The sequence below is a fragment of the Muntiacus reevesi genome, chromosome 1, assembly GCF_963930625.1.
Source record: "Muntiacus reevesi chromosome 1, mMunRee1.1, whole genome shotgun sequence".
In the NCBI taxonomy this organism is placed as follows: domain Eukaryota; kingdom Metazoa; phylum Chordata; class Mammalia; order Artiodactyla; family Cervidae; genus Muntiacus; species Muntiacus reevesi.
The window spans coordinates 110,790,258-110,817,752 of record NC_089249.1 but is presented as its reverse complement, the minus strand read 5'-3'; the positions used below and the strand labels follow the sequence as shown (position 1 = coordinate 110,817,752).

Below are 27,495 nucleotides of genomic sequence, written 5' to 3'. Positions count from 1 at the left end.
TGGGAGGACTTCTATTAGAGGGTAAACCTACTGCCAATCCTTGACGTGCATGATTCCCTTTGGGACCTCCCGGTCTATCTCTGACAGCTTTAAAATACTGTTAATGGCATGACTTCATCTGCCCCACACTAGAACGATCCATATTTAGGCCAGAAACCACATGGTCCTCATCACCCCCACTGGGCTCCAGGGTAGAAAGGGGCTTTTAAATGAGGGAGGAAACACTTTTAACCTATGATTACTCACGCTCCTTCAAATCCCCTGACAAAGAGACAGAAACGAACTTTGCAGAATGGTTAGAAATCTACTCTGAACACTCCGAAAGGGCAGTAAAACATGAAGCAGCCTCTCCTCTTCGCAGTGTATACTTTTCTACAAAGGGCTCTTTCTGCCTTTAACAGGGTTTCCTGTTAAATTTTCCTATTGTAGCTTTTTCAACAGCACGGAACAAGTCGGTCCCTCAGGAGAGGGAGGTCTGCTGTCAGGGTGGGAAGAATTCCTTGAGAGCTTTCTTATTCCTATTTCCCATGAATAAATGAGGTCCCCAGTCCTGCCAGGGCCAACAGGATTTTCCCAAGGCAGACAAGCCCCCGGATCAACGACAGCCTGTACCAAACAGGATTCTTAAGTGTTGTCACAGGTGGGCAATAGAACAGAGGCTTGGTCTTGAAATAGTCAAATGAGGTTGTTTGAATATTTTTTTATCAAAACAAACAGTGTATTGACATATTACGCAAAATCTTGGGTACTGATGTCTTGTAACAAAGGTTAAAAACGGGAGCAGTAAAAAAAAAAAGTTCTGAATGCAAAAATTTTTTTGGAACGTGACTATGATTTGAAAGGAGATATTTGATGGTTGTTGTACTTCTATACGTCATTGACATAAGGGAGCAGCGGGGTAAGCGAAAAGAGGGGCTCAGTCATCTCACATTTACTATGAACAAGGGAAGACAGGCAGAGACAGGGAGAGAAAAAAGAAAAAATAGTCTTGAGCCACTTTGGTATAAAATTTCAGCCCAAGGAAATGGAAAGTCTCCTGAAAAACAGAGCTGTCTCGCTAAGCAAGACAAGTTGCCCCCTTCTCTGTGGCTCGATTCTGCTTGCAGGGGAGACATACCTCTAGGAGCTTGTGAAGGTCCATCCGTCAGAGCAAGTGCCTCTGATTTTATAGCCAGTGGGCTGCCAAATTTTTCTAGTGCTTTCAAGCCCTCCCAGAGAACTTCAGCTCTACCTTATTTCTAACCACACCTACCTTGACTCCAAGGAAAGACCTGCGGTGATAGAAGCAGCACAGAGCGGCCGAGAGGGCATGGAAGGCATTGCATTCCTTAGGCATCTTTCAATCTTCAGTCCCTGGACCACACACTCTCTTTAGGGTTAACCGAGAGGGGTCTTGTGGCGTGACACCCCAGTCCTGCCGCAGCAGCTGTGCAGAGGAGGGAGGAGTGAGCGGCTCCTTCTCCCAGGCCAGGCTGGGACTTTCCCTCTTCGCTGAAGCCAATACGATCCACTCGCTCAATTCTGGCAGGCGGGTGTCCAGCCTGCCATGCACTCGGTGCCAGAAATCCTCATGTGACCACACTTGCTTTCTGATGAAATTCTAACCTCTCTCTCAGAAGAGGCTTTGGGCTTTAGCTGTCCCCTCAATTTAGAGACCCAGCAGAAATCATTATTCCCCCAGGGCTGAAGGCACCAGGCACTCTGCTCCTAGAGGCTGTGTCTGTTTGCCTATCACCCCAGGACCTGGGAGTTCAAGAAGCACACATCACACCACTCCGTGAAGAGAGAGAGGCTCCTTTGAGAAAAGGACCCGGAGGTGACCCGGGTGTGACTTTCCCCTGGGAGCGATCCTAGAAGTCCCGAGAAACCTGGGACTCTCCCAGACCACCCCTCAGAACTGTTTATTTTTAATTAGGATGCTCCTGGGCAGCCAGTTTGCAGCTGATGACGCTGGCACAGCCATCACTATTGGCAAAGCAATATTGCCTTTTGGTGTTTAATTAGCAAGTCTGTCAGCAAACACCCTGAGCAGCCCTGCCCTTCCCACCTGGCCATGCAGCAGTCTGTTAGGAGGATGGGGGACAGGCTGTGTACCCTCTTTTGACCCAACTGTTTTTCTCACTCCCTTCCTTCACTTTAAATACTTCACTGTAACTGTTCACCCTGCCTAACCCAGATTCAAGGCATGAATCTTGCATCTAACACCACCAAGCGATTCTCCAGCACTTCTTAGGCCTTTATCCCTACCAAGAGTCCCCTGACACCTTAGCGGAAAGGAATTGCTTTTCTTCTTTCATTCCAGTCAGAGTGGATTCCCAACAATTCTTCTTCTTTCTTTCTTTTTTAATCAAACCCAGATTTCTGCCTGTAGCGTTTCCTCTCCTACGTTCCAAATATTAACTTTCTGTGGCTTCGGTCACTCAAAAATGGAATGTGTCCTGAAGCTTTCTAAAACTTCACGCAGGCAGAAACTTGTAATGAGGAAGAAACACAACCTATTCAGTCCAGAAAGGAACAATACCAGATGAGGCATGAGGGAGGTATGAGAAATATCCAACAGGGTTAGCCTCAAATCCTCAGGAGGCCTCGGCCTTTGGACTAGGTCAAGTCAGCCTGTAAAAATAGAGGATTGTTTGTTCAATGCCTGGTGAGCAGCTCCGGTGCTTGAATGAGGGCTCTGGAGAGTGACAGCCCTCACACTTCCCCAAAGGAGCAGAGGTTCAGCCTAATAAACACCCCGAAAAGGGCATGGAGCTGTCATCACAGAACAACCAGGGGGGCTGACTTCCTTTTTGGTCCCTCAACTGGCTCCCTCCTCCCCAACCAGGATTCCAGGGCTCAGATGTGCTGCCCTGGGTCCTGGGAGATGAGATCCACCTGAGACCTTGGAAGCAAACACCAAGGTTGGGAGAATTTGAGGCTTTTGGAGCTGCAGGGGCCCTTGGAGATGGTTCAGTTGGTGGATCAATACCGTCCCCCCCAAGGTCTATGAACTGAACCTATGAGGAAGCATTTTCTCTGTCTGCCCTCATTTCCATTAGATGGGGTTCAATGGGTAATAAGTCCGCCTGAGTAGCCAGGGCCCATGGCCCCAGCGGTTCTCGGAGGTGGCTCATCCATCAGACCAACAGCCACCAGGCAAGGTGCCCAGTTCGCACCTGCCATTCCTCTTTGGCTGAAAATGAGTAAGAAGCTCATTGTCAGAGTGAGAAACTCCTCCAAAAGGCTGGAAAGCGACCATTCTCAGCTCAGGAAAAAGAGGAGAAGCAGCTCCTTAAATCCTGAACAGAAATTCAGTCAGCCAAAGCCTCTGAATTTCAATACCCTACCCCCACCCCCAGAAAGCGTGAATGAAGTGCATTCCTGAAAGAAAATTTACTTAAAAACACTCAGGCTTGTAAATTACATAGAATTATGTAGTCAGGTGCTCCAGGGCCAGGGTAAAAGCAAAACGAAAGACACACAGGTCACTGCAGAATCGCAGCTCTTGTCACCTGAGGTTTTCCCTGTTTATACCAAAAAAAAGAGAAAAAAGAACGTCTCCAAAATGCACAAAGAATTGGTTCTGTCAGGATTAAAGAATGAGCTAATCTTATTAGGTAACTGTTTCCTAAGCACTGATTTTTTTTTGTTCCACACCAAAAATAATTTTTAAAGCAGCACTCAAAGGTTTTAATCAATTTCCTCTTGAAACAACCAAGAAGAGAGACTAAAATAACATGATGTTATTGCAACTAAAGATGATAATTGCATGAATTTGTAAAGTGCCCTTCACTGACTTGTTACGCTTTTAAAGTCTCCCATCCACACTGATCAATTCCCCCATATTCTTCCCACAATGACAATTCTATTCTAGTTACAAAGAAACAGGACCAGAATGGTGAGCCACTCAACAGAGAACAGACAAAGGACCCAGAACTCCAGCCTGTGCTTCTGCCAGAACCTAGTATCTGATCAAAAAAGAGATTCTTCTAATGTCTTATAATTAAACTTGTCACACAGCCTCATGAAAACAGCTTGTGACCCAGTGCAGGGAGTCATTGCCTGATGATATCCTACATGTGATTTAGGACCAGCCAAATTTGTATTCAGGGCTTTCTAAACACCATGCCCTTCTGGATAGGGGTCAGCATCTCTAATGCAACCCCAGCAACTGATAGAGGCGGGAGGCCGGGAGCAGGTAGCACAGAGCTCTGGGAACGCACTGTGCTCTCTAGCGCCCCCTCTGGCTTCCTGGGAGGTTCACTACTCAGCACTAAGAAAAACACCTTTTTAAAAAAAGAAGAAGCCAGTGCTGGGCAGGCAGGTGAACCCTTGAAGAAAATTCTCATGACCTCAGGTCAGATGCTGCCCACCATGTCTGGGGATAGGATTAGAGTAGACTAGAGGAAAGCTCCTGCACAAGCCGTTCTTTCCCTGGGCAGCCCTAATACGAACCTGCTCTATTTAGTAACCATGGAAACAGGAGCTGCCTGCCAGTCATATTTCACAGAGGAGGCTTCTTGCTGGCAGCAGCCCTTGGGCTGGGAGGTGCACAGAGTCCCTTTCCCAAGTGCCACAGTCCCCACTAAAAGATCGGCCTCCCTGTGAGGCAGGTGCCCTCTCTGACACGGAATGGCTGGGGTGGGGTGGCAGGGGGGTGGTGAGGTCTCCGAGGAGGAAGATACGCCTGCCAGAGACCTGCTTTTCCCTGGCAATGCTGCCCGCACCTCCCCTCCCTGGGGCCAGCCCAGAAGCAAGGCGTCCAGCCTCACACACGACACACACCGAGGTGTTCTCGGTCACTGTCAAGCAGCCCCGAGGACGGTGACACTGCCCACGATGGGCAGCAGGCTGTGCCTGGGGGCACATCCAAGGGATGAGGCCTGACTGGTCTCTGCCCACAGGGGACACACTCGGAACATCAGTCACAGGGTGAACAGCAGTCCACACACTGAGACGCCTCACCCCTCTGGGAAGACCCATCCCTCCTGGCTTTTGGCCTCCACTAAACCTCAGCGAGCCCGCTCTCAGTGAACCAAGACAGCCCTAAGGAGCTAGCGTCTAAGGCGTTCCTCCTGGGGTAGTGGAAGCAGGAAGAGGAACCTGCACTGGCCCAATCCTAAGGACCCAGGGCTGCCTTCTGTAGGCCCCGCTCCCTGAAGGGCGTCCCGCCCCGGGCCCAGGAAGCCCTGGGCAGGAAGGAGGCATGCTTATCAACAGTCCTGCTTCCCTGGCACTGGCCTGTCTGCATGATTCTGATCACAGTAACCAGGAGGCGAGGGGGCAGGAGAGGGGCTGGGGGGGTCTAGGAGCACCCACCCTCCAGAGGAGCCACAGGGCTGGAGGCGAACGGCTGGGAAACCACTGAGGAAGGAGGAGGCCCAAGGAAGAGGTCACCTCCTCCTCACGCCAGACTCAGCAGCTACACAAGATGCCAAAGACAGTTCAACACATTTTCCTATAGGCAAATGTGATTTAGATCCTGCTCCAAAAGGGAATGCAAACTGGACTTGGTGGGAGGAGGGCGGGAAGCGCCGGCCCAGCTCTTAGGGCCGCTTTGTGTGTTGCCGGCAAAGAGAGAGGAACGCAGAGGGTGCATTTACAAGCATCTGCTGTGCACATCTCTCTCTGAGGGTTCCCTCAGATTCCTCAAGGGGATGAAAGAGTATGGCTGTGAAATGGTCTCTATCCGGAAGCAGTATTGATCCGCTCAGCACATCAACAAAGAGACAGTATTCACAAACAGATTTCTCTCTCTACTGAGCCCTCTGTCCCCTCCACATATCTGGTTTCTCTAACAGGCTACTGAAATTGTATAACTGATAACGTGAAGCAAGTGAAGTACAATCAGGTGAGCACCCAGCCCCGACTGCTTTCTCGAACCATCGCATACAATCTTGTCTCATACATCCCTCCACCAACACCATCACCCATTTCCTGACACACCCCCAGAAATCCTATATTAGGCAAGCTCAACTTTCTATTTTTAGCATTAAGGCAAAATTAAAAGAACATGCATGAGGCATAATTCCAGCCTCTCAAACAGCATATTCAGACTTTCTGGCCGTCTCAGCCTTCTTTGAGAGTCTATGAAAACCATGGACCCTCCTCTCAGAACAAAAGGCACATATTGTGATGTTCAACATACAGTTTCAGGGGATTCCTTGCCCTCTGAAGCCCACCCTTACACCCCTGGGAGTCAGACTCATCTAAGACAATCTGCTACCCACCTCCCAAGCTTCCTTCCATCCTACACTTGCTGTGTGGGCGTTGCACGCAGAGCCCTCATTTGTTCTCCTGTCATCATAGCTCCTAGACCTTCTTCGCTGTATGCTTTTCTCTTTCCCCTTCGAGCAACTCACAGCGACCACAAAAGCCCCTCAGAGATCCCCCACCCCCATCAGAGTGCTGCAGAAATGGCCAGAATCTGCAAAGGCTCCAACCAGATCCAGCCACACTGGCTCCCAGCTCGGCTGCCACTGGCTCGCCCCTCTCACAAGCACTTCTACAAAATGCATCTGCCAAAACAGCTTCAAGACATAGCAAGTTTCAGGCGCTGCTGGGAGGTGGCAGGCTAGAGGGAAAGCAAGGGTGGGTTCAGGTCTTTGTTGTACCACTAGCAAGCTGGGTGACCATGGGAAATTTCTTAACCTCTCTGAGCCCTAGTTCCCTCCTTCAACTTACCAGTTTTTTTTGGAGGATCAAGTGAAATAGGAGATAAAGAGTCTGGTAACACAGACTAGACACTCAGCCAATGTGTGCTTTCTTGCCCTCCAAAGGAAGGGCTCACAAAACCTGTCCCCCCAGACTATTCCTCCCTCAGGGAAGACACCCAGCGGCATCCTAAGTCTCCTGTCCCTAACCCAAGAGGCAGGCTACAGGAGCCATGACCTGCAAGGACAGTGTGGACAGCAAAGCCCTGAGCCATTGACTGGCCCCAGCTAGTACATAGTAGCTCTTAAGACTTGAAGGCCAGGAAACAACGAGAAGGAGTTTAGAGCTTCTTTAGCCATGAGATACTTTTTAGCCTTCAAATTTTAAGATCACATATTAAAACTGTACATATGGTTTGAATCACACTTGCTCAGATAGCTCAGATGATTTTCTATGCCAGAGTCTCTGTCACTTGCAGAGTTGTTTAACACACAGCATGTGAGTCCATAGCTTCTGCCCACTTGGCCCTCACTCAGGGGGACTCCTGGGTCCACCCGCAACTACCACGCTCTCCATGTCCCACCACTGTCCCAGCCAGTCTGAGTGGGGGTCCCGGGGCCCCTCCTTTCCCACTGTCCCCACATCAGGTCAATGGCAGAGCTGGGCTTCAGCCTATGTCCCACCTGGATGCCCTGCCTGATGCTCCTTCAAATTCCCCCACTGCCTGGCCCTCCAGATACTTGTCCTGAGACCAACCCTTCCACGTGTATCTAGAGTCCCCAGAAGGGCCATCCCTCATGTGCCTGATTCTTTCCTACTTTACTAGCCCATGTAACTGGGTACATGGAGGCCAACCACTTCTAGAATTAGAAGTGTCTGGAACAGTCCTTCCTTGGATGCTGTGCCTGCCTCACCCCGCTGCTCTCTCTAGACATTCTAGGTCACCTTTGATTCTGCTTTCTGTCTGCACCTCCTCCTCACCAGTCCCCGACGGCAGGGATGGCCAGAGTTACAGTGCATTCTTCCGAGGCCACACCACCCAGAAAGGCTTCTGAAGTTCTGAGTGGAGGAAGCAGCCAAAAGGGATGCTTGAGAAGGCAGGAACCCTGGGGCAGAGGGCGGGGTTGGCATCAGGTGAGAGGTGGATCAGGCAACCTCAACTCATTCCTGCCTTGAACTGGTCAAGAAAAACAGAAAGTGATCTTATTAATCTCTTCTCCTCTGTTTTCAAGCAAATTCCAGCCACCTCAACACATTATTTCTGCTGGAAAACGTGATTTCTTCATAGTCATAAACTGATCCTGCGGATCACTGGAGGGACATGCTGGATATTTATGCATCCTGCCCAAACAGCTATGAGAACCAGTCTAGACCATGAGTTCTGAAACTCGGCGTAGGAAGGGGCTTCCATGAACCATTGGAAATTGTATACAAACTGTTGTATGAGTACCTGTTCATTGAGGGGAGGGGTTCATGGTTTTACCCAAGAGTCATGTGACTTAAAAATCCTCACTGATCCACAAAGACTTCAGTGGCTCTGAGGGTCTTACTTGGTCTACTTTCTAAAGGAGAGATGAGTACAGTGGATACCCTGGTCATCATGGACATGAGCAAAGACAGCACCCCTGCCCTTGATCACCATGGGCACAGTCAAGTCTTGGCAAGGCTGCAGTTGGTAAGAGGAGATAGAGAGCTCTGAAGCAAGCAGAGCCACCTTCATTTCTGCTGTTGGAGTGACTTAAAACACCTGCGAGAGGAAGAGAGCTCCTTCCCCCAGCTGGCAGAAGGGCCTGTCTGCACGCAATACTTAGCAAATGCAGAATAGCTACCAATGTGACCCTCAGCAGCCCCTCTCCAGCCACAGCCTTCTGGGATGCAGTCCCTCCCACTAGACCGCGGCATCTTTCCACTTCTCAACTGGGTTCCTCAAAGGAGCCTTCATGACCCCATATGCAAGATCCTCAAGAACCAGTATTTATACAGAAAACTTTTACCATAGTGTCTATTTAATACTCACACTAGGAGACACATATTATCTCCATTTCACATGTGAGACTGAAAAGTTCTTAGAGTTAATAATTAAAACGACTATGAATCAGAATGGCTGGCTCTATCGGACGTGCTCATGGAAGCAAGGATACCACCTGGTTGCCTGGAGTATCTTATCTTGTGCAAACCCAAAAGGCAGAATTATAGCTGCTGCAACCACCCTCTCCCTCCAACCGAGTGACAGATATTCTTGGCAACACAGACAGCAGGTCTCCTCTGAAATAGCCCCGAATAGAGGTCCTCGTTATTACTGATGGGAAAGGGCAGAACATGTACAGATGGACACTGAGGCCAGAATCTGAGAAAAGCCAGAAGGCAGCAAAGCTGATAAGTGGAGGGCTAAGGGACAGATCGTCTTTGTGGTAAATGGAGATGTCAACTGTGCCCATTTCTCCACAGGAACAGGCTGACTTGGAGGGTGAGCTGCATGGGAAAGACTGAACTGATTACCAGCTCAGAAATGACATTCAGACAGTCAACACTCGTGGAGACAATAGGTTCTTTCTTTCAGTGGTTCAAAGGACAATACAACCCTTGGCCTTGTGTGTGTACCCAGAGGAGTGGGAGTGCAGGGTGGAGGGAGTTATCAAGAAGAGCCGCAGGAACCTACCTGGACCATCCTCTGGGAACAACACACCAGCCTCAGGGTGAGGCCACTTGTGACAGAGATGCAGGGATTTCTCCAAAGTCAAACTACATAGGGGGATCCTAGCCCCTCTGCACCACCTCCCTACCTCCCACCTATAATTTCCCTGTTAACAGTATGGATCTAATAACTAAGCTGGGAGGTAATGCATATCCAGCATATAAGTAAACCAGGAGGGAGACAGGCTAGAGAAAGGCGAGTATAGGACTTGAAAAGATCAAAACAAAAATATCTTTGTAAAACCTAGAATTCATATGCCAACATTTTATGTAAGTATCCTGAATAGACAGTGACAGTGAGAGACATAGCCTGATAGATTCTGATCCTCAACATTCAGAGGGGACATGATGTAGATAGCAGACAGTGGTTATTACATTTAAAACCTTTACCCCATGGCACGTGTACTCATACTTGTAATGGTTGTGACAGCCAAACAGGAAACTGAACACTTAACTCTCCAGGCAAGAATACTGGCGTGGTAGCCATTCTCTTCTCCAGGGGATCTTCCTGACCCAGGGATTGAACTTGTGTCTCCTGCTTTGCAGGCAGATTCTTTAAAATCTGAGCTACCAGGGAAGCCCCTAATGGTCCAGGAGTGGACATGTGACCTAAGTTAGACCAATTAGAGTCCTTCCCTGGGATTTTTCAAATCAGAGCAGAGGGAGAGGTCCACTTTTCCTTTCGGACCATAAGTTTTAAGTTTATAAGCTCAGAGCAGTCAATATCCATGTGCCCCCAACTACATGGAGAAGCTGATCTGAGAGAATGCAGCCAACATGCTGAGAGAAGCAGATGCAAGGTCTTAGAGTCTGGATGTGTTTTCCTTCCCCAGAACAGTCATCAACCCAGGACACTCCACCCCTGCCCTTCCCAGTGATAAACTTTCTAGATCACATCATCAGTTTGAGAGTTTATAGGTTCACCTTATCAGTGTAAGATTAGGTGAAATCTGAGAGTGAAATATAACACATTGTGTTCGGCTCTGCTAGAGTTCATATGTATAAGACATCATCCCTAAATCTGGAAATGTTAAAAAGGAGTCAACATAAACTGATGCTACACGAAAACATGTGATATGTGCCCTGGTAACAGGGTGGTACACTCATGTTTTAGTGATGGGTGGAAATTAGTGGTGCTTCATGGCCTACTCCAAGGACACTCCGTTATAGAAATGAGTTGTCATGAGTTCCCAAGGATAAAGCTGGCATGAGTTTGCCTGCAGGAAAGACAGAGGGACTCATGGAGTCGGAAAGCCTGTGCCACTGACTGTAGGTGTGAGTTTTGCTCCCGCACCCACCATCCCTCCCCCAGGCTAGGGGAAACCGTGAACAAACAGCCCACTCCATCCTGCTTATACAGGCAAGAGCAGCATCTTAAGATCCCAGAGAACATTTCCAAAGGCTATTCTGTTTGGTAGAAAGCCTGAGGACCTGATTCAGAGGTAAAGGCTGAGATGTTTCTTTACAAAGGAGAATTTTATCAGGTACGATGGATTACCTGGGAGTGCAACTCTCATGACTTCTAGGTCAAAAGAAAGGAAATGTACAGCAACCCCAGATTATATTTAGATCTTCCGAACGTGTTCCCTAGGTAGTCCCTAGGTGGGCACATCCTGGAAGGAGCCCTGGTGCCTGGGTTGTGTTGGCTTATGGGGTTTCCTTTGCTCATTGCTCTTATTTATCCCAGTGAGAGGGTCCAGCTCCAACCCTATCTTCAAGTATCCAGCTACCGAAACACTCATTAAAATGATCTGTGTCCTTGTCTGGTGGCCTCAGGATCCAGGTCTCAGTCACTGTCATCACGCCCATACCCAGCCCGATGCCAGGACATTTGGAGATAGCATAGGCAATTCTCAATCTGGATCCACAAACACTTTGGAAGTACGATGCACAGTAAGTGTGTGTGCATATTTGCAGAGATGGGTTTTCTTACTCATCATATTTGCAGAAATACTATTAACTATTTGGGACCCCCTCCCCGCCCAAATAGTTAAGAACCACAGAGGCACAAGATATGGCTTGGCACAGGGGGGGATGTGGTCTTTGTTGGTGAATCCGCCTTGCCATCCCTATGGCTGGATTAGGGCTGGTTGTCACTTCGGTGTTCAGAAGCACTTGTCTCTCTCAAACTGAGAACTACCCGGGTTCCCAAACAAGAGGCGGCTCCCAGGACACAGTAATTCCCAACTCCCACCACCTGCGCTCTCTGTGAGCAACCCTGGAATGCTTTGCAAACCAGGAGAGAGGACATGGCTCTGTTGTGCTCAGGCTCCTTCCAGGAAAGACCACGGGAAGACAGAGGGGCAGAGACTGTCTGATGGACGCAGCTGGACCGCACAACTAATTTCAAAGCGCCCAACTAGGCCTGTGAAAAATAAAGATCCAGCTGGGGACTGGTGGCCACAGGAAACAGGCCATCAGCTTCATCATTTCTTCTGTACCAGAAGCTCTTTTGAGAGTGTGAATGGGGGCTTTATGTAGTAAGTTCTCACACACAAGCTAATAAATATGTGAAACGGCCTCTCAGACCAGGTTCCTGCAGCCTGGACACTGAGATCACTCAAGGAACAATTAGATGCCATCTGGAGAGAACTGGGACTCGAAGGCCTGAGTGGCAAGCTCTGGTTCCCAGGGTGTGACACATCCTTACTTTCACTGACAGAAAGGATGAATGGAGTCAGCCAGCTGATCCACGCTGGGAGCAGAGAATGGGCAAATGCAAAGCAATGAATAAAAGTTTAAGGGCCAGGGGAATGTTCACATTCAGCCTGCCCAAAGAAATGTACCCCTTGAATGCATTCACACACCCAAGCTGAGTATCTTTGCCATGAACCAAGCTTTTACCTCACCAAGATCTGGGAGTTCATGGTTTTAATATAATGCAAGTAGAGTACAACAGCAAGTGCTGTGGCTCAGCTCTTCACAGTATATAGTGAGCAATGACTTGATCGCATGAAATAGAGTTAGTACTTACTGAGGCTTCACAGTCCACTCAATTGTAAAAAACAGCTGGACAACTGTGAACCCATATTTCTGGGATATAGTCTCAGTTTTTCTTAATTTTACATGAAAAATTTGGCCTTCCCTGGTAGCTCAGATGATGAAGAATCCGCCTACAATTCAGGAGACCCAGATTCAATCCCTGGGTTGGGAAGATCCCCTGGAGAAGGGAATGGCAACCTACTCCAGTATTTCTGCCTGGAGAATTCCATGGATAGAGGAGCCTGGTGGGCTACAGTACGTGGGGTGCCAAAGAGTTGGACATGACTAAGTAACTAACGCGTCTCTATTTATGATCAGTACTTTAAATGTAAATGCAATTGTTGAGCAAGCTGGGTTAAAAAAAAAAAAAGGATAGCTAGAGAAAAAATATGGATTAAGATAAACAGATAGTGATTATTTGTATTCTAAGCATTTCTGCAGCTTTATAACAGCTCAAGTAGCAGGAGGACAGCAGTGCTCACAGAGGTCTCAGGGTCCACAAGGGCCTCTCAGAGAGTCTATGAGGTCAACACTATTTTTGTAATAATATTGAGACCTGTTTGCCTTTTTTTTTTACTGAGTTGATACTAATGCTGACAGAACAAAAGCCACGAGGGGTAAAACCACCAGGACCATAGCAGTAAGCAAGGGGAAGGCGCAAACTCTTAAGTAGTCATTGTGTTTCTTGACCAACATGTTTTTTTTTAATTTCTTTTTTAAATGTTGAAAATTAAAAATATACTACTTTAAAAAAGAGCCCGTTTCACTTAAAGAGTCCTTCATGAAGCACTAAGAATCAGAGTAGTTTCCTCTCATATGTAGACAATATGCTCCAAGACCCCCAGTGGATGCCTGAAACCACAGACAATACCAAACCATATACATGTATATATATATACACACACACACATACACCATGTTTTTTCATATATATATATATATATATATATATATATATATATATATATTAACATACCTATGATAAAGTTTAATTTATAAATTGGTACAGTAAGAGAACATCTGAATTGCCAACATGACTAGTCTTGCGCTTTGGGGCCGTTATTAAGTAAAATAAGAGTTATGTGAACAAGCACTGCAATACCTTGAAAGTCAGTCTGATAAAAGATGGCTACCAAGTGACTAACCAACATCACCACCACCAAGTGACCAAGGGACAGGATATGTTGGACAAGGGGATGATTCATGGGTTAGGTGGGGAGGAGTGGGAGGGCATGAGATTTCATCAGGCTATGCAGAATGGTGCATGAATTAAAACTTATGAATTGTCAAAAAAAACACTTGAAAAGATACATGCACCCAATGCTCACAGCTGCATGGCTTACAATGAATTGCCAAGATATGGAAGTGTCCATCAAAAGATGAGTGGAAAAAGATGTGTATACACAAGCGTGTGCACACACGCACGCACACACACACAATGGACTACTACTCAGCCATAAAAAAGAAATTATATTTTGTCATTTGCAACAACATGGATAGACTTGAAGGGCATTATGTTAAGTGAAATAAGTCAGAGAAAGACAAATAGTGTATGACATCACCTATATGTGGAATCTAAAAAATACAACAAACTAGTGAATATAATAATAAAGAAGCAGACTCACTGACTCAGAGAAAAAACTAGTGGCTACCAGTGGGGATAGGGAAGCAGAGAGGGTTAATATAGGGGTAGGAGATTAAGAGGTACAAACTATTAGATATAAAATAAGCTAAAAAGATATATTACATAATGCAGAATGTCATCAATATTTTATAATAACTATAAAAGGAGTACAACTTTTAAAAACTGTGAATCACTACATTGTACACCCATAAGTTATATAACATATTAACTATACTTCAGTAAAAAAAAATATTGTACCACCACATAAAATGAAACTTATGAAATGTTTCTTTCTGGAATTTTCAGACCATGGTTGACTGGATGACTGAAGCTGCAGATCGGAGGACTACTGTATTACTTTACTACATCTCGGCCCTTGAGTCCACGTCTCGAACATTCTGTGTGGCAAGACAGCAAGCAGACATACAGCTCTTCTGCTGCACACCCCACACAATGGTTGTCTTGAGGGAAAGCAGCTACGCCATTAAACTGTGGGCTGCACTAGCTGCTTTTCCACGGAGCACCATTTTTACTTCAAAGAGTGTCTGACAAACAATAGTTATTCAGACATGAGAATTTATTTGGCAGACATTTTCTAAAAAAATGAACAAAGTGAGACTGTCACTTCAAGGAAAACAACTGACATTATTTGTTGCCATTGCTAAAACCTGAACTTTTAACCAAAAATTAGAATTTCGGGAAACTTGTATTTATCACCATAAGTGGTAAATACTTTAATGATTTTTCCCAATACTTTAATGATATTTTTCATGAGTGATGATAATAATGAGTGTGAATTTTTGGTATTGTATAGTGATGTATGTTAACAGCTGAAATATCTGCATAACGTAGCAAACCAGTATTTTTCAAGTGATCAATGCATGATGATACAAAATCATGCATAGTTAAAATCCATTCACATTGCCAGACAGACCAATGGATTTTAAGGGAATAGAGTTTAAAAAAAAAAAAAGAAAAGGTCACTGATATGACTTCAGATTCTACACTGCAATTAACCTTTATGGAACTACAACTTTACAAGTTTTAGTATAATAACAAAGAAAAATATCTCTAATGATCAGAAAAGGCTATTTAAAATACTACCCCTAGGGGATGAGAGGTGGGCAAAATGGGTGAAGGGGGTCAAAAAGTACATATTTCCAGTTATAAAGTGAATAATTCCTGAAGATGTAATGTAAAGCACAGTGACTAAAGTTAATAATACTATACTGCATATTTGAAAGTAGCTAGCAAAGTGGGTCTTGAAAGTTCTCAACAGAAGAAAAAGATTTTTGGTAACTATTGTATGGTAATAGATGCTCACTGGTCTCATTGTGATCATTCCGTAATATATTCAAATCATTATGTTGTATACCTGAAACTAATAAAATGTTACGCTAATTATACCTTAATACAAAAAAAGAGTATTCCTCCTTTTTTGAAATAAATTTTAGAATTGAAGTATAGCAGACTTTGTTCATGCATAGTGATGCTTCCTAAGGCCCACTTGACTTCGCATTTCAGGATGTCTGGCTGTAGATGAGTGATCACACCATCGTGATTATCTGGGTCATGAAGATCTTTTTTGTACAGTTCTTCTGTGTATTCTTGCTACCTCTTCTTAATATCTTCTGCTTCTGTTATGTCCATACCATTTCTGCCCTTTATTGAGCCCATCTTTGCATGAAATGTTCCCTTGGTATCTCTAATTTTCTTGAAGAGTTCTCTAGTCTTTTCCATTCTATTGTTTTCCTCTATTTCTTTGCATTGATCACTGAGGAAGGCTTTATCTCTCCTTGCTATTCTTTGGAACTCTGTATTCAAATGGGTATATCTTTCCTTTTCTCCTTTGCTTTTGGCTTCTCTTCTTTTCACAGCTATTTGTAAATCCTCCTCAGACAGCCATTTTGCTTTTTTTCATTTCTTTTTCTTGGAGATGGTCTTGATCCCTGTCTCCTGTACAATGTCACGAACCTCCGTCCATAGGTCATCAGGCACTCTATCAGATCTAGTCCCTTAAATCTATTTCTCACTTCCACTGTATAATTGTTAGGGATTTGATTTAGGTCATATCTGAATGGTCTAGTGGTTTTCCCTATTTTCTTCAATTTAAGTCTGAATTTGGCAATAAGGAGTTCATGATCTGAGCCACAGTCAGCTCCTGGTCTTGTTTTTGCTGACTGTATAGAGCTTCTCCATCTTTGGCTGCAAAGAATATAGTCAATCTGATTTCGGTGTTGACCATCTGGTGATGTCCATGTAGAATCTTCTCTTGTGTTGTTGGAAGAGGGTGTGTGCTATGACCAGTGTGTTCTCTTGGCAAAACTCTATCTGCCTTTGCCCTGCTTCATTCTATACTCCAAGGCCAAATCTGCCTGTTACTCCAGGTGTTTCTTGACTTCTACTTTTGCATTCCAGTCCCCTATAATGAAAAGGACATCTATTTTGGGTGTTAGTTCTAAAAGGTCTTGTAGGTCTTCATAGAACTGTTCAACTTCAGCTTCTTCAGCATAACTGTTCGGCGCATAGACTTGGATTACTGTGATATTGAATTATTTGCCTTGTAAACAAACAGAGATCATTCTGTTGTCTTTGAGAGTGCATCCAAGTACTGCATTTCAAACTCATTTGTGGACTATGATGGCTACTCCACTTCTTCTAAGGGATTCTTGCCCACAGTGGTAGATATAATGGTCATCTGAGTTAAATTCACCCATTCCAGTCCATTTTAGTTCACTGATTTCTAACATGTCGACGTTTACTCTTGCCATCTCCTGTTTGACCACTACCAATTTGCCTTGATTCATGGACCTAACATTCCAGGTTCCTATGCAATATTGCTCTTTGCAGCATCGGACCTTGCTTCCATCACCAGTCACATCCACAACTGAGTGTTGTTTTTGCTTTGGCTCCATCTCTTTATTCTTTCTGGAGTTATTTCTCCACTGATCTCCAGTAGCATATTGGGCACCTACCAACTGAGGAGTTCATCTTTCAGTGTCCTATCTTTTCACCTTCTCATACTGTTCATGGGGTTCTCAAGGCAAGAATACTGAAGTGGTTTGCCATTCCCTTCTCCAGTGGACCACATTTTGTCAGACCTCTCCACCATGACCTGTCCGTCTTGTGTGGCCCTACAGAGCATGGCTCATAGTTTCATTGAGTTAGACAAGGCTGTGGTCCATGTGATTAGATTGGTTAGTTTTCTGTGATGGTGTTTTTCAGTCTGTCTGCCCTCTGATGGAGAAGCATAAGAGGATTACAGAAGCTTTCTGATGGGAGAGACTGACTGAAAGGGAAGCTGGATCTTGTTCTGATGGGCGGGGCCATGCTCAGTAAATCTTTAACCCAATTTCTGTTGATGGGTGGAGCTGTGTTCCCTCCCTGCTGTTTACCTGGGGCCAAACTATGGTGGAGGTAATGAAGATAACGGTGACCTCCTTCAGAAGATCCCAGGCATGTTTGCTACACTCAGTGCCCCCAACCCTGCAGCAGGCCACCACCAACCCACTGGAGACTCCCGGACCCTCACGGGAAAGTCTGGGTCAGTCCCTTGTGGGGTCCCCTGCTCCTTTCTCCTGGGTCCTGGTGCACAAGGTTCTGCTGTGCCCTCCAAGAGTCTACTTCCCAGTCCCGTGTAAGTTCTGGCAGCTCTGTGGTGGGGTTAATGGCGACCTCCTCCAAGAGGGCTTATGCCACACCGAGATCTACTGCACCCAGTGCCCCTGTCCCTGTGGCAGGCCACTGCTGACCCAGACCTCCATAGGAAACCCTCAAACACAGTTCTGCCTCAGTCTCTGTGGGGTCCCTGGGTCCTGGGGTCCACAAGGTTTGTTTGAGCCCTCTTAGCATCTCTGGCAATGAAAGTGAAAGAGGAGAGTGAAAAAGTTGGCTTAAAGTTCAACATGCAGAAAACTAAGATCATGGCATCTGGTCCCATCACTTCATGGCAAATACATGGGGAAACAGTGTAAACAGTGACAGACTTTATTTTTTTGGGCTCCAAAATCACTGCAGATGGTGACTGCAGCCATGAAATTAAAAGACACTTACTCCTTGGCAGGAAAGTTATGATCAACCTAGACAGCATATTAAAATGCAGAGACATTACTTTGCCAACAAAGGTTCATCTAGTCAAGGCTATGATTTTTCCAGTAGTCATGTATGGATGTGAGAGTTGGACTATAAAGAAAGCTGAGCACTGAAGAATTGATGCTTTTGAACTGTGGTTTTGGAGAAGACTCCTGAGAGTCCCTTGGACTGCAAGGAGATCCAACCAGTTCATCCTAAAGGTGATCAGTCTTAGTGTTCATTGGAAGGACTGATGTTGAAGCTGAAACTCCAATACTTTGGACACCTGATGTGAAGAACTGACTCATTTGAAAAGACCCTGATGCTGGGAAAGATTGAAGGCAGAAGAAGAAGGGGATGATGAGAAGGTTAGATGGCATCACCGAATCAATGGACATGAGTTTGGGTAAACTCTGGGAGTTGGTGATGGACAGGGAGGCCTGGTGTACTGCAGTCCATGGGTTGCAAAGAGTTGGACACAACTGAGCGACTGAACTGAACTGATAGTGGACTTACAATGTTGTGTTAGCTTTTTGTGTACAGCAGAGTGATTCAGTTGTATATACGTGAGTGTGTGTGAATGTGTGTGTGTGTGTGTGTGTGTGTATGCATGTGCTAAGTTGTGTCCAACTCTGCGATATGATTGATCGCAGCCTGCCAGGCACCTCTGTCCATGGGATTTCCCAAGCAAAAACAATGGAGTGGGTTGCCATGCCCTCTTCAAAGGGATCTTTCTGACCCAGGGACTGAACCTGGGTCTTCTGTGTCTAATGCACTGAAGGTGGATTCTTTACCCACTAAGCCACTGGGGAAGTCTCAATATATTCCTTTGCAGATAATTTTCCATCACAGGTTACTATAAGATCCTGATTATGATTCAGTGTGCTATATACTATTCCTTCCTTTTTTATTTACATATCTGTGCTGGGCCAGATTTTCTTGAGACTTAAACTAAAATAACATAACACAACAGACGGAAGGCTAAGCAGATGTGAGACTCAAACTCATTCTTTCAGACACTAAAGAGATCTGCAAAATGTAAACCAATGCCATTCTTTTTTCCTCACTAAATTTTGTTCTGGAAAATGACTGTTTTCATAAAAATATGCTATTTATATTCTCATAATAGGTTTAATATTGTTATTTTTAATGAGCTAAATAAACATTAAAAATTCCTACACTGTAATTTCTCATACAATAAACCAAAAGCTAAAACCCACATAACAAAAGTTCTTTGCAGCCCTTAGTAATTTTCAAGCACTGAGAAGGAGTCTTGAGACCAAGGAGTTTGAGAATTTCTGCTCTTGTACCTCTCACCTACTTGTTTTATATAATTCTGTTTAGGCCATAAGTTTTCAGCATCAAATCTGGAGTAGGCTAAGGTACGTCAATAGAGGAGTATTTTTATTTTTATAACTATCATAAAAGCATTAATGATTATTAGAGAAAATTTGGAAACAGAAATGTGAAAAACAAAACTCATGCATTGCCAGGAAGTTAATTTTTACTTATTACCCAACACCCAATCCTTCTATGTGTTTATCTTACAGAAATTCTCACACAAATGCACACCCAGCCGTCTCAGGCGAAGGCCGTGCCATCCTTTCTAGTACGGTGCTTCATCCTTTTCTCCTACCCACGTCTAGTCCCACAGCAAATCCTGAGGCTCTGCCTTCATAGTATATGTCTAGAATCCCCCTTCCTTACCACCCCTTCTGCCATCACAGATCCAAACCATCACATCTCTCATCTGGATGGTCACAACTAGCTCCCAACTGATCTCCCTGCCCCTGCCAGCAACACGCAGGCCACAGTGATCCTGAGACGGCTCCCCATTCCACTTTATAAAAGTTCGCATCCTTACTGGGACATCCAGGCCCTGTGCAACCTGCCTCGCGCCCCTGGCTCGCTCTCTCACACCAGTTTTCACTGCTCTCCCTCAAGGCCACTCCTTGGGCCCCACTGGCCTCTCCTCCATTCCTCAGGGGAGGAGGTGAGCTCCAGCTTCATGGCCTTGTCCTTTCTGCGTCCTGTCCCCATCAGACATCACTCTTTTTTTTTTTGGTTACCCTCTCTCCCTTTTTTTCCTTCGCCCACTTTTTTTTTTTTTAAGCCATGAGGCTTGCAGGATCTTAGTTCCCCAACCAGGGGTTGAAACCAGGCCCTTGGCAATGAGAGTGCAGAGTCCTAACCACTGGACCACCAGAAAATCCCCCAGACATCACTCTTGACTTGCCCCTCCACTAGGAACTCGCCTTCTGGATGAGGCCTTCCCTGCTACCCTCTTTAAATTTAACATCCCCTTAACTCCAACAATTCACAGATCCTTCCCCTGGTGACTTTTTTCTGCTGAGTATGTATCATTACCGAACATGGTGTACGCTGCTGTTTTCTTTGTCTTGTCACTATTCCACCCCATAACATAAGCTCCATAGAGGCAGGGACATTGTTCTGTTCACTACTGTATCCTCAGCCCCTGGAACAGTGACCAGCAGATGGCAGATAGAAACTTGATAAACATTTGTTAAATTATATTCCATGTCTAACAAATGTGACTACATTTGTTAAACAACAACAAAGCTGTTTTTAACAAGAACCCAAATGTCAGTAGGAAATCAGTTAAATATAACTATCTCATACTATGGCATACTGGATAACCATTTAAAATAAGGAGCTAAAAAAAAAAAAAAAAAGGAGCTAGATTTGAACGTTTAATATAGAATGATGTACAATGAAAAAAGCAAGTTGCAGAGCCATATGTAGTTACACATCATTTTTGGCAATCAATCAATCAAATTGTTTCCCAACTCAGCCTTCTTGTTCTCTTAAGAGTTGGACCATCTCAGAATTTCCTAGGAACACCTGAAGTTTCCTCACCTTTCCATTCAGTAAATAAGAGTCCCTATTCTTCTTTGCTGGGCTTCCCAGGCACTCAGTGGTAAAGAATCCACTTGTCAATGCACGAGGCCCAAGTTTGATCCCTGGGTTGGGAAGATCCCCTGGAGAAGGACATGGCAACCCACTCCAATAATCTTGCCTGGGAAATCCCATGCACAGAGGAGCCTGGTGGGCTACATACAGTCTATGGGGTCCCGAAAGAGTCAGACACAACCTAGCGACTAAAAAAAACAACACCACTTCCCAACTGATCTCTCCTGCCCCAGGCAGCCTGGGCACACACTTTCCCACAGGCTGGGGTCTCCCTCTTGGTCTCTCTAACATGTTCATATCTCTCTTCTGCCTCACTTAATACCAACTTCTTTCCTTTCAAGTCACCATTTTCTTCAGCTGTCAGATCACAATTCAAACGTAATTTTTTTTCAAGAAAACTTCTTGGTAACAACACGTGAAACATCAGATCAATGCCAATCCCCCACCTCAAAATCTACATACAGTACTGTAGCATGTTAGAGTTTTTGTCCAAGAATGTTAGACAATTTATTCTAACAATAAAATGCCTTGACAATTTTAATTTGTCTTATATGAAGCTAAAGAAAATGACTTGCCATTTTACAAACTTTAAACAGAGTCCTTAGTTCTGAAGTTGTAAATGTAATGCTATGGCACACTATTACATTTAATATTATGCTTAGTCACTCAATCATGTCTGGCTCTTTGTGACCTCATGGACTCTAGACCACAAGGCTCCTCTGTCCATGGGATTCTCCAGACAAGAATACTGGAGTGAGTTGCCATGCCCTACTCCAGGGGATCTTTCCAACCCAGGGATCGAACCCAGGTCTCCCACGATGCAGGCGGATTCTTTACCATCTGAGCCACCAGGGAAGTCCATTACATTTATTTTTTTTTAATTTATTTTTATTAGTTGGAGGCTAATTACTTTACAATATTGTAGTGGTTTCTGACATACATTGACATGAATCAGCCATGGATTTACATGTGTTCCCCATCCCAATCCCCTCTCCCGCCTCCCCCCCCTCTGGGTCTTCCCAGTGCACCAGCCCTGAGCACTTATCTCATGCATCCAACCTGGGCTGGTGATCTGTTTCCCCCTTGATAGTATACTTGTTTCAATGCTGTTCTCTCTGAACATCCCACCCTCACCTTCTCCCACAGAGTCTAAAAGTCTGCTCTGTACATCTGTGTCTCTTTTTGTTTTTCATATAGGGTTATCGTTATCATCTTTTTAAATTCCATATATATGCATTAATATACTGTATTGGTCTTTATCTTTCTGGCTTATTTCACTCTGTATAAGCCCATTACATTTAATATTAAACCTCCCAGAATACACAGGTGTATTGCAGCCAAATGCTGTGCTGTTGTGTCATTCAATTACCACTAGGGGGCAGAATTTAACAGCAAACGATTCCAATACTGAAGAGCCTGACCTCCCATTAGCGGGTTGAAAAGTTACTGGAACCCCATAGCTGATAACAAGATCCCAGAGGTCAGAAGCATGGAGGCTGCCAGAACTACACTTTCAAACAGTGTATAGTAGTGTTAGTAGTAGTGCAACTCGCTCAGTCGTGTCTGACTCTGTGCAACCCCATGGATGTAGCCTGCCAGGCTCCTCTGTCCAAGGAATTTCCCAGGCAAGAATACCAGAGTGGGTTGCCATTGCCTTCTCCAGGGGATCTTTCCGACCCAGAGATCAAACTGAGGTCTCCTGCATTGCAGGGAGATTCTTTATCATCTGAGCAACCAGGGAAGCCCTCTTTACCATACACTTCTGCCTAAATGTGTGAGTGTTAATGGTGCAACTGTGATCCCAAAGTTTTTATCCTATACTATGTTGGCAAGAGCAGAGAGGTCAGGTGTGGGAACCTCCTTGCTCTCATGAAATAAAAATCACTGAAGAATTTCTGAAAAAATTTTAGAGATGTGAGTGCCACTTATTCTGGGAAACATAGAGATCTTCGGAACAACCTCACTGCCTCTCCCCTAAATTTAAATGCCCTTCTTATCTGGTTTTTAGGATCATCAGTCAGCCAGTCAGTTGCTAAATGTTTACTAAGAGGACAAGAAAGGGTCCTTGCCCTCAGAACTCACATTCTGAGGACTTTCCCTGAGAACTCACAGTTCTGAGTTCTGAGGAGTCGGTTGTTGTTGTCAACAGAACTATAGAATTTGGCACAAGTGCTATGAGGATAACAGAGTAATAACACTGACAGGGAGGTCAGGGGAGGTCTCTCTGAGGCAGTGAAATCTGAGTGGGGGTGCACCAGGCACATGAGAAGTAGGAGGACAGTTACCAAACCAGCATTTCCTGAGTATTATCTACATGGCAGGCCCTGCACTAACAATTTTGTGAGCATTAACTCATTTAAGCCCTACTTCTCCCATTTATTGTTGAGGAAATTGAGCTCCAGGGAATTTTAGGAACTCACCCCAAAGTCACACAATCGTGAAGAAATGGCTAAGATGGGGCTGTGTATCTGTAATAGTTTCCTAGGACTGCTGTAACAAGTTACCACAAACTTGATGGCTTTAAAATAGAAACATATTCTCTGACAGTTCAGGAGGCTAGGAGTCCAAAATCAAGGTGTCCCAGGTCCACCCGCCCCCTGAAGGCTCTGAGGTGAGATCCTTCCTTGCCTCTTCCTACCCTGTGGTGGCTGCTGGCAGTCCTGGGTGTTCCGAAGCCCACGCACACATCAACCCCCATCTGTCTCTGTCATCGTGTGGCATCCTCCCTGTGTGTCCAAATTCCCCTCTTCTTATGAGACACCAGTCACTGAACTGTTGTTAGGCTGTTGTGTCTAGCTCTTGTGACCCCATGGGCTGCAGCCCACCAGGCTCCTCTATCCATGGGATTTCCCAGGCAAGAATACTACCATGGGTTGCCATTTCCTTCTCCAGGGATTTTCCTGACCCAACGATTGAACCTGGAACTCCTGCTTGGCAGGAGGACCCTTTACCACTGAGCCACCTGGGAAGCCCAGTCATTGGATAGGCTTACCCCAACCCAGCACAACCTCACTGATCGCATCTGCAATGACCTTCTTTCCAAATGCAGTCACTTTCACAGGTACTGGTGTGTTAGGACAGATGTCTTAGGACTTCAACACATCTTTTGGGGGTACACAGTTCAACCCATGACAGCATTCTAGCACCCTCTTCAAACCACTCAGCTGTTCTACCATAAAAGAACCTTCCAGCCTAAGGAAAGGCAAAGACCCAGGGCAGCAGGAAAAGCCAGCATGGAAAAGTTTGTGAGTAAGGTGGATGGCAGGAGATGAGGTTAGAGATAGGCCACAAGGGGAGGGCCGTGAAGCCCAGCTATAAAGCTGATTCTGGTCAGAGGCCATGGCTTCAATCCTTGCTTACGTGTTAGTTCTCATTTCGTCACCTCCTCTCTGACTGACTGGGATCTCAGAAGAGTCCTCTTTCTTCAGCCAAGGATGAAGGCTGTAGCACAAAACAAGAATGTGAACCTGCCATATCCCACTTACAGGCCAGACCAGGCTCCCTCGAGCACCTCCAGAGGGCAGTCCATGCTTCGACCTTGATTCAAACCATCAAGTTTAGGAGTGTAGGGAGAATTCGATTCTGAGTTGTGACACTGACAAAATACATCTCAGGATGTCCAGGCAGAGCAATGTCTGGCCTGAGGAGTTATCCACTCAGCCCCAGGCAGGAGCAGTCAGGACTGTAGCTGTTTGCACACACCTGCTCACCCAGCAGAGTGCTAATGTGACAGGAGAGATGCTGCTGCTCAGAGCAGACAGATCTACCTGACGAGATGCCAAAATATGTCCAGACTGTGCAGTGTTGGCAACAGCATCATCTCTGAGACTGTGCAAGATCACACAATTTGCACAAGGACTCACTGCTGTGTCATCAGGCAAGGTCAAGGTGATGTTGATGACCCATGACTGCATCATGGAAGGGTCGGCATGAAAAGATGAGATTTTTGTTGAAAGCCTGCTACACATTGTTCAGAAGTGAAACAAGGATAGTGTATGTGTATGCAGCCTAGAGGAGGGGTCTGCAAACCTTTTCTGTCAAGGTCCAGATAGTAAATAGTTCGGCTCTGCTACCTGTTCTGTCACAACTACTCAACTCCACCCTCATAGTGAGGAAGTGTTGATGCATCAGTGAATGGGTGTGGCTGTGTTTCTGTAAAATTTATGCATACTGACATTTGAATTTTACAACTTTTATATTCTTGTTTAAAAAAACAAAACAAAACCATGTAGAGACATAAAACCTATTTTAGCTTGTGGACTACAGCAATAGACAGTAGGCTAGAATTGGTCCCAGGCTATAGTTTGCCCCCCTGCCCCACCCCCCAGGCTAATGATATCCCCAGATGCTTAACTTAACACCATTGTGGTAACATGATCTTCAATTGGAAATCTCCCTTCCACCCCTAAAATCATTACTGCTTCTCCATCACCACCCCCATTTAAGTCCTGCCAGGAACTGTCAACTCACCTCATACAATGACTCTTAATTCTATCTCTAAAAGGCCTCCAGCACCCACCCTGACTTTCCATTCCCACTGTCACTATCCTGGGTTAAGTTTTTTTTTTGGGGGGGAGGGGATATTCCTTTTTAAAATTTACTTAATTGGAGGATCATTTCTTTTCAATATTGTGATGGTTTTTGCCATATATCAACATGAATTGGCCATGGTATACATATATCCTCTCCATTCAGGTTAGGCTCTTGATGACACTTTCCCCTATCCAGCCTGACTTGACTCAACAATTACTAACACTCAGAATCTGCCCCCAAACTCTCTGCTGAATGAACCAAAGCAGTAAAAGACCCACAAGCTCAGCACTCTCTCCATCTGGTCAGCAGTAGCTGATGCAGCCCATCTCAAAACCAAAAATCCTCCCTAGTGAGATGGCAGTACTCAAGGCTTCAGTTTGCTCTTTTAAAGTCAGGCTTGGTGAGGTATAATTTGCAAATAGCAAAAGTCACCCCTTTCCGTACAGTTTCATGAGATCTGAAACGACCCCAATCAAAGTATTTCCATCATTCCCCCAAAGTTGCCTTATTTCCTTCTGCAGTCGACCCCTCCCCCTCCCACTAATGATCTGTTTTCGGTACTGTAAGGTTTTATCTGCATCCAATGGTCCATTCCTTCTTAATGCTGAAGAGGATGTCACCGTGTGGGTCTGCAGTTTACCCGCTCAGCAGTCAAAGGACACTGGCGCTGTTTCCAGTTTTTGTCAGTTAGAAATAATGTCACTATAGACATTATTTCAGACATTATACAGATTTCTAAATAGACATATGTTTTCATGATGAGGTTTCACTTTTTATAGATGGCCACATTTTCACAGACCTGCAGGACAGGATTCCATGGAATGAAAGAATATCCTCCATGCCTATTCTCACCCTGCCTCAGCAATCTTTTAAAACTATAGTAACATTAAGCGTCCCAGGAGTATTTGTAGAGAAGGTTTTTGGGGTGGAGTGGGAGGAGCTAGCTGGGAGCTGTCTTTCCTTGCTCCCAAGATGGGCCCCAGGGCTGTTTCCCATCCACTGCTGGCAGTGTTTGATCTTCTGGTCCATGGGGCCGGCACTGGCTCTCTGGATGTGCACACTCAGGCAAAAACCTGCAAAGCCAGCCAATCGGGCCATTATTTGGTTCGTATAACTTGTTAAAATCTCACGGAATGTACAGCGTGCCATTGTTTTTGTAAGTCCCTTTCATGACTTTGTGAGCTGGCTAATTCAGAGCAGACTGGCCTGATTTCCCCTGCTGGAAGAAAAGACCTTCCTCAAAGACAGCTATTTAACCGTGACCATGGCTGCAACCATCTTGAGCACAAAGCGGGGATGGGGGCTGCAGCCTTGCTGCCCCTGCCCCCACTGAGGCCCCCACAGCCTGGGGCACTTATTCTTGGCGCTGGAATTCGCATAATTACTCCTCTTTTAATCTGCTGGGTGACCTAATGTAGTCCCAGCCAGCAGACTGCAGGAAATGGTCTTGTGAGATCTGAGCCTTGGGCAGACTGTCAAGTCTGTAAGCCCCTCTTAGAAAGAGCATTTTGGAGCATTAACCCCGTAACAGACGAGACTCCAAGTGGCTCTAGGCTCCTAAACAGCCAGTGCACACCCAGAGGAAAAAGTCCAAGGGCTCTGGTCTCCTCTCCAGGGTAAGGCTTCAGCTCCATCCCTTCACCTAACCTGCAAAGCAAGCTCAGAAACTGCAGATCATCTTAGAAAAGCTCACAAGTGGCTCCAGCAAGAGTCCACCAGGGCTGACGACAAAAGAAAAGGCTATTCATTCACTAGGGAGCTTGTGGGAACAAAAGGCTACACTCTGTCCTGACACTTGCTAACAGCGGAGTCAGGAGAGCTGTTTGGTCTGCAGGCACTGTGCTATTTACAACCTGGCCTTGCCTATATAACCTTGGTTAATTTGAGAAAACAGTCTCCCCAGTGTCTTCCCTACTATGCTATTATATTTATTTTTCTAATTTGTCTTTCTTAAGGACAATTTATTTTAAAACAAAAAATCTATAATAAACATTTCTTCTAAAAGGAAAATCACAAATCCATAA

At 45.4% G+C, this 27,495-nt stretch overlaps 1 protein-coding gene across 4 annotated transcripts in view; it reads right to left on the bottom strand.

The window, feature by feature from the left end:
* Window positions 1-27,495, bottom strand: part of BCAR3 (BCAR3 adaptor protein, NSP family member) — a 215,586-nt gene that overhangs the window by 53,271 nt on the left and 134,820 nt on the right. Inside the window, exon 1 of one of the 4 annotated variants that reach the window (XM_065908461.1) lies at window positions 1,253-1,356. The exons of the other annotated variants lie outside the window; for them this stretch is intronic. Within the exon in view, the coding sequence (XP_065764533.1) occupies window positions 1,253-1,336 (84 nt within the window). The 5' untranslated portion in view covers window positions 1,337-1,356. Of the gene's footprint in view, window positions 1-1,252; window positions 1,357-27,495 lie in introns of those variants that run through there. 4 annotated transcript variants of the gene reach the window in all.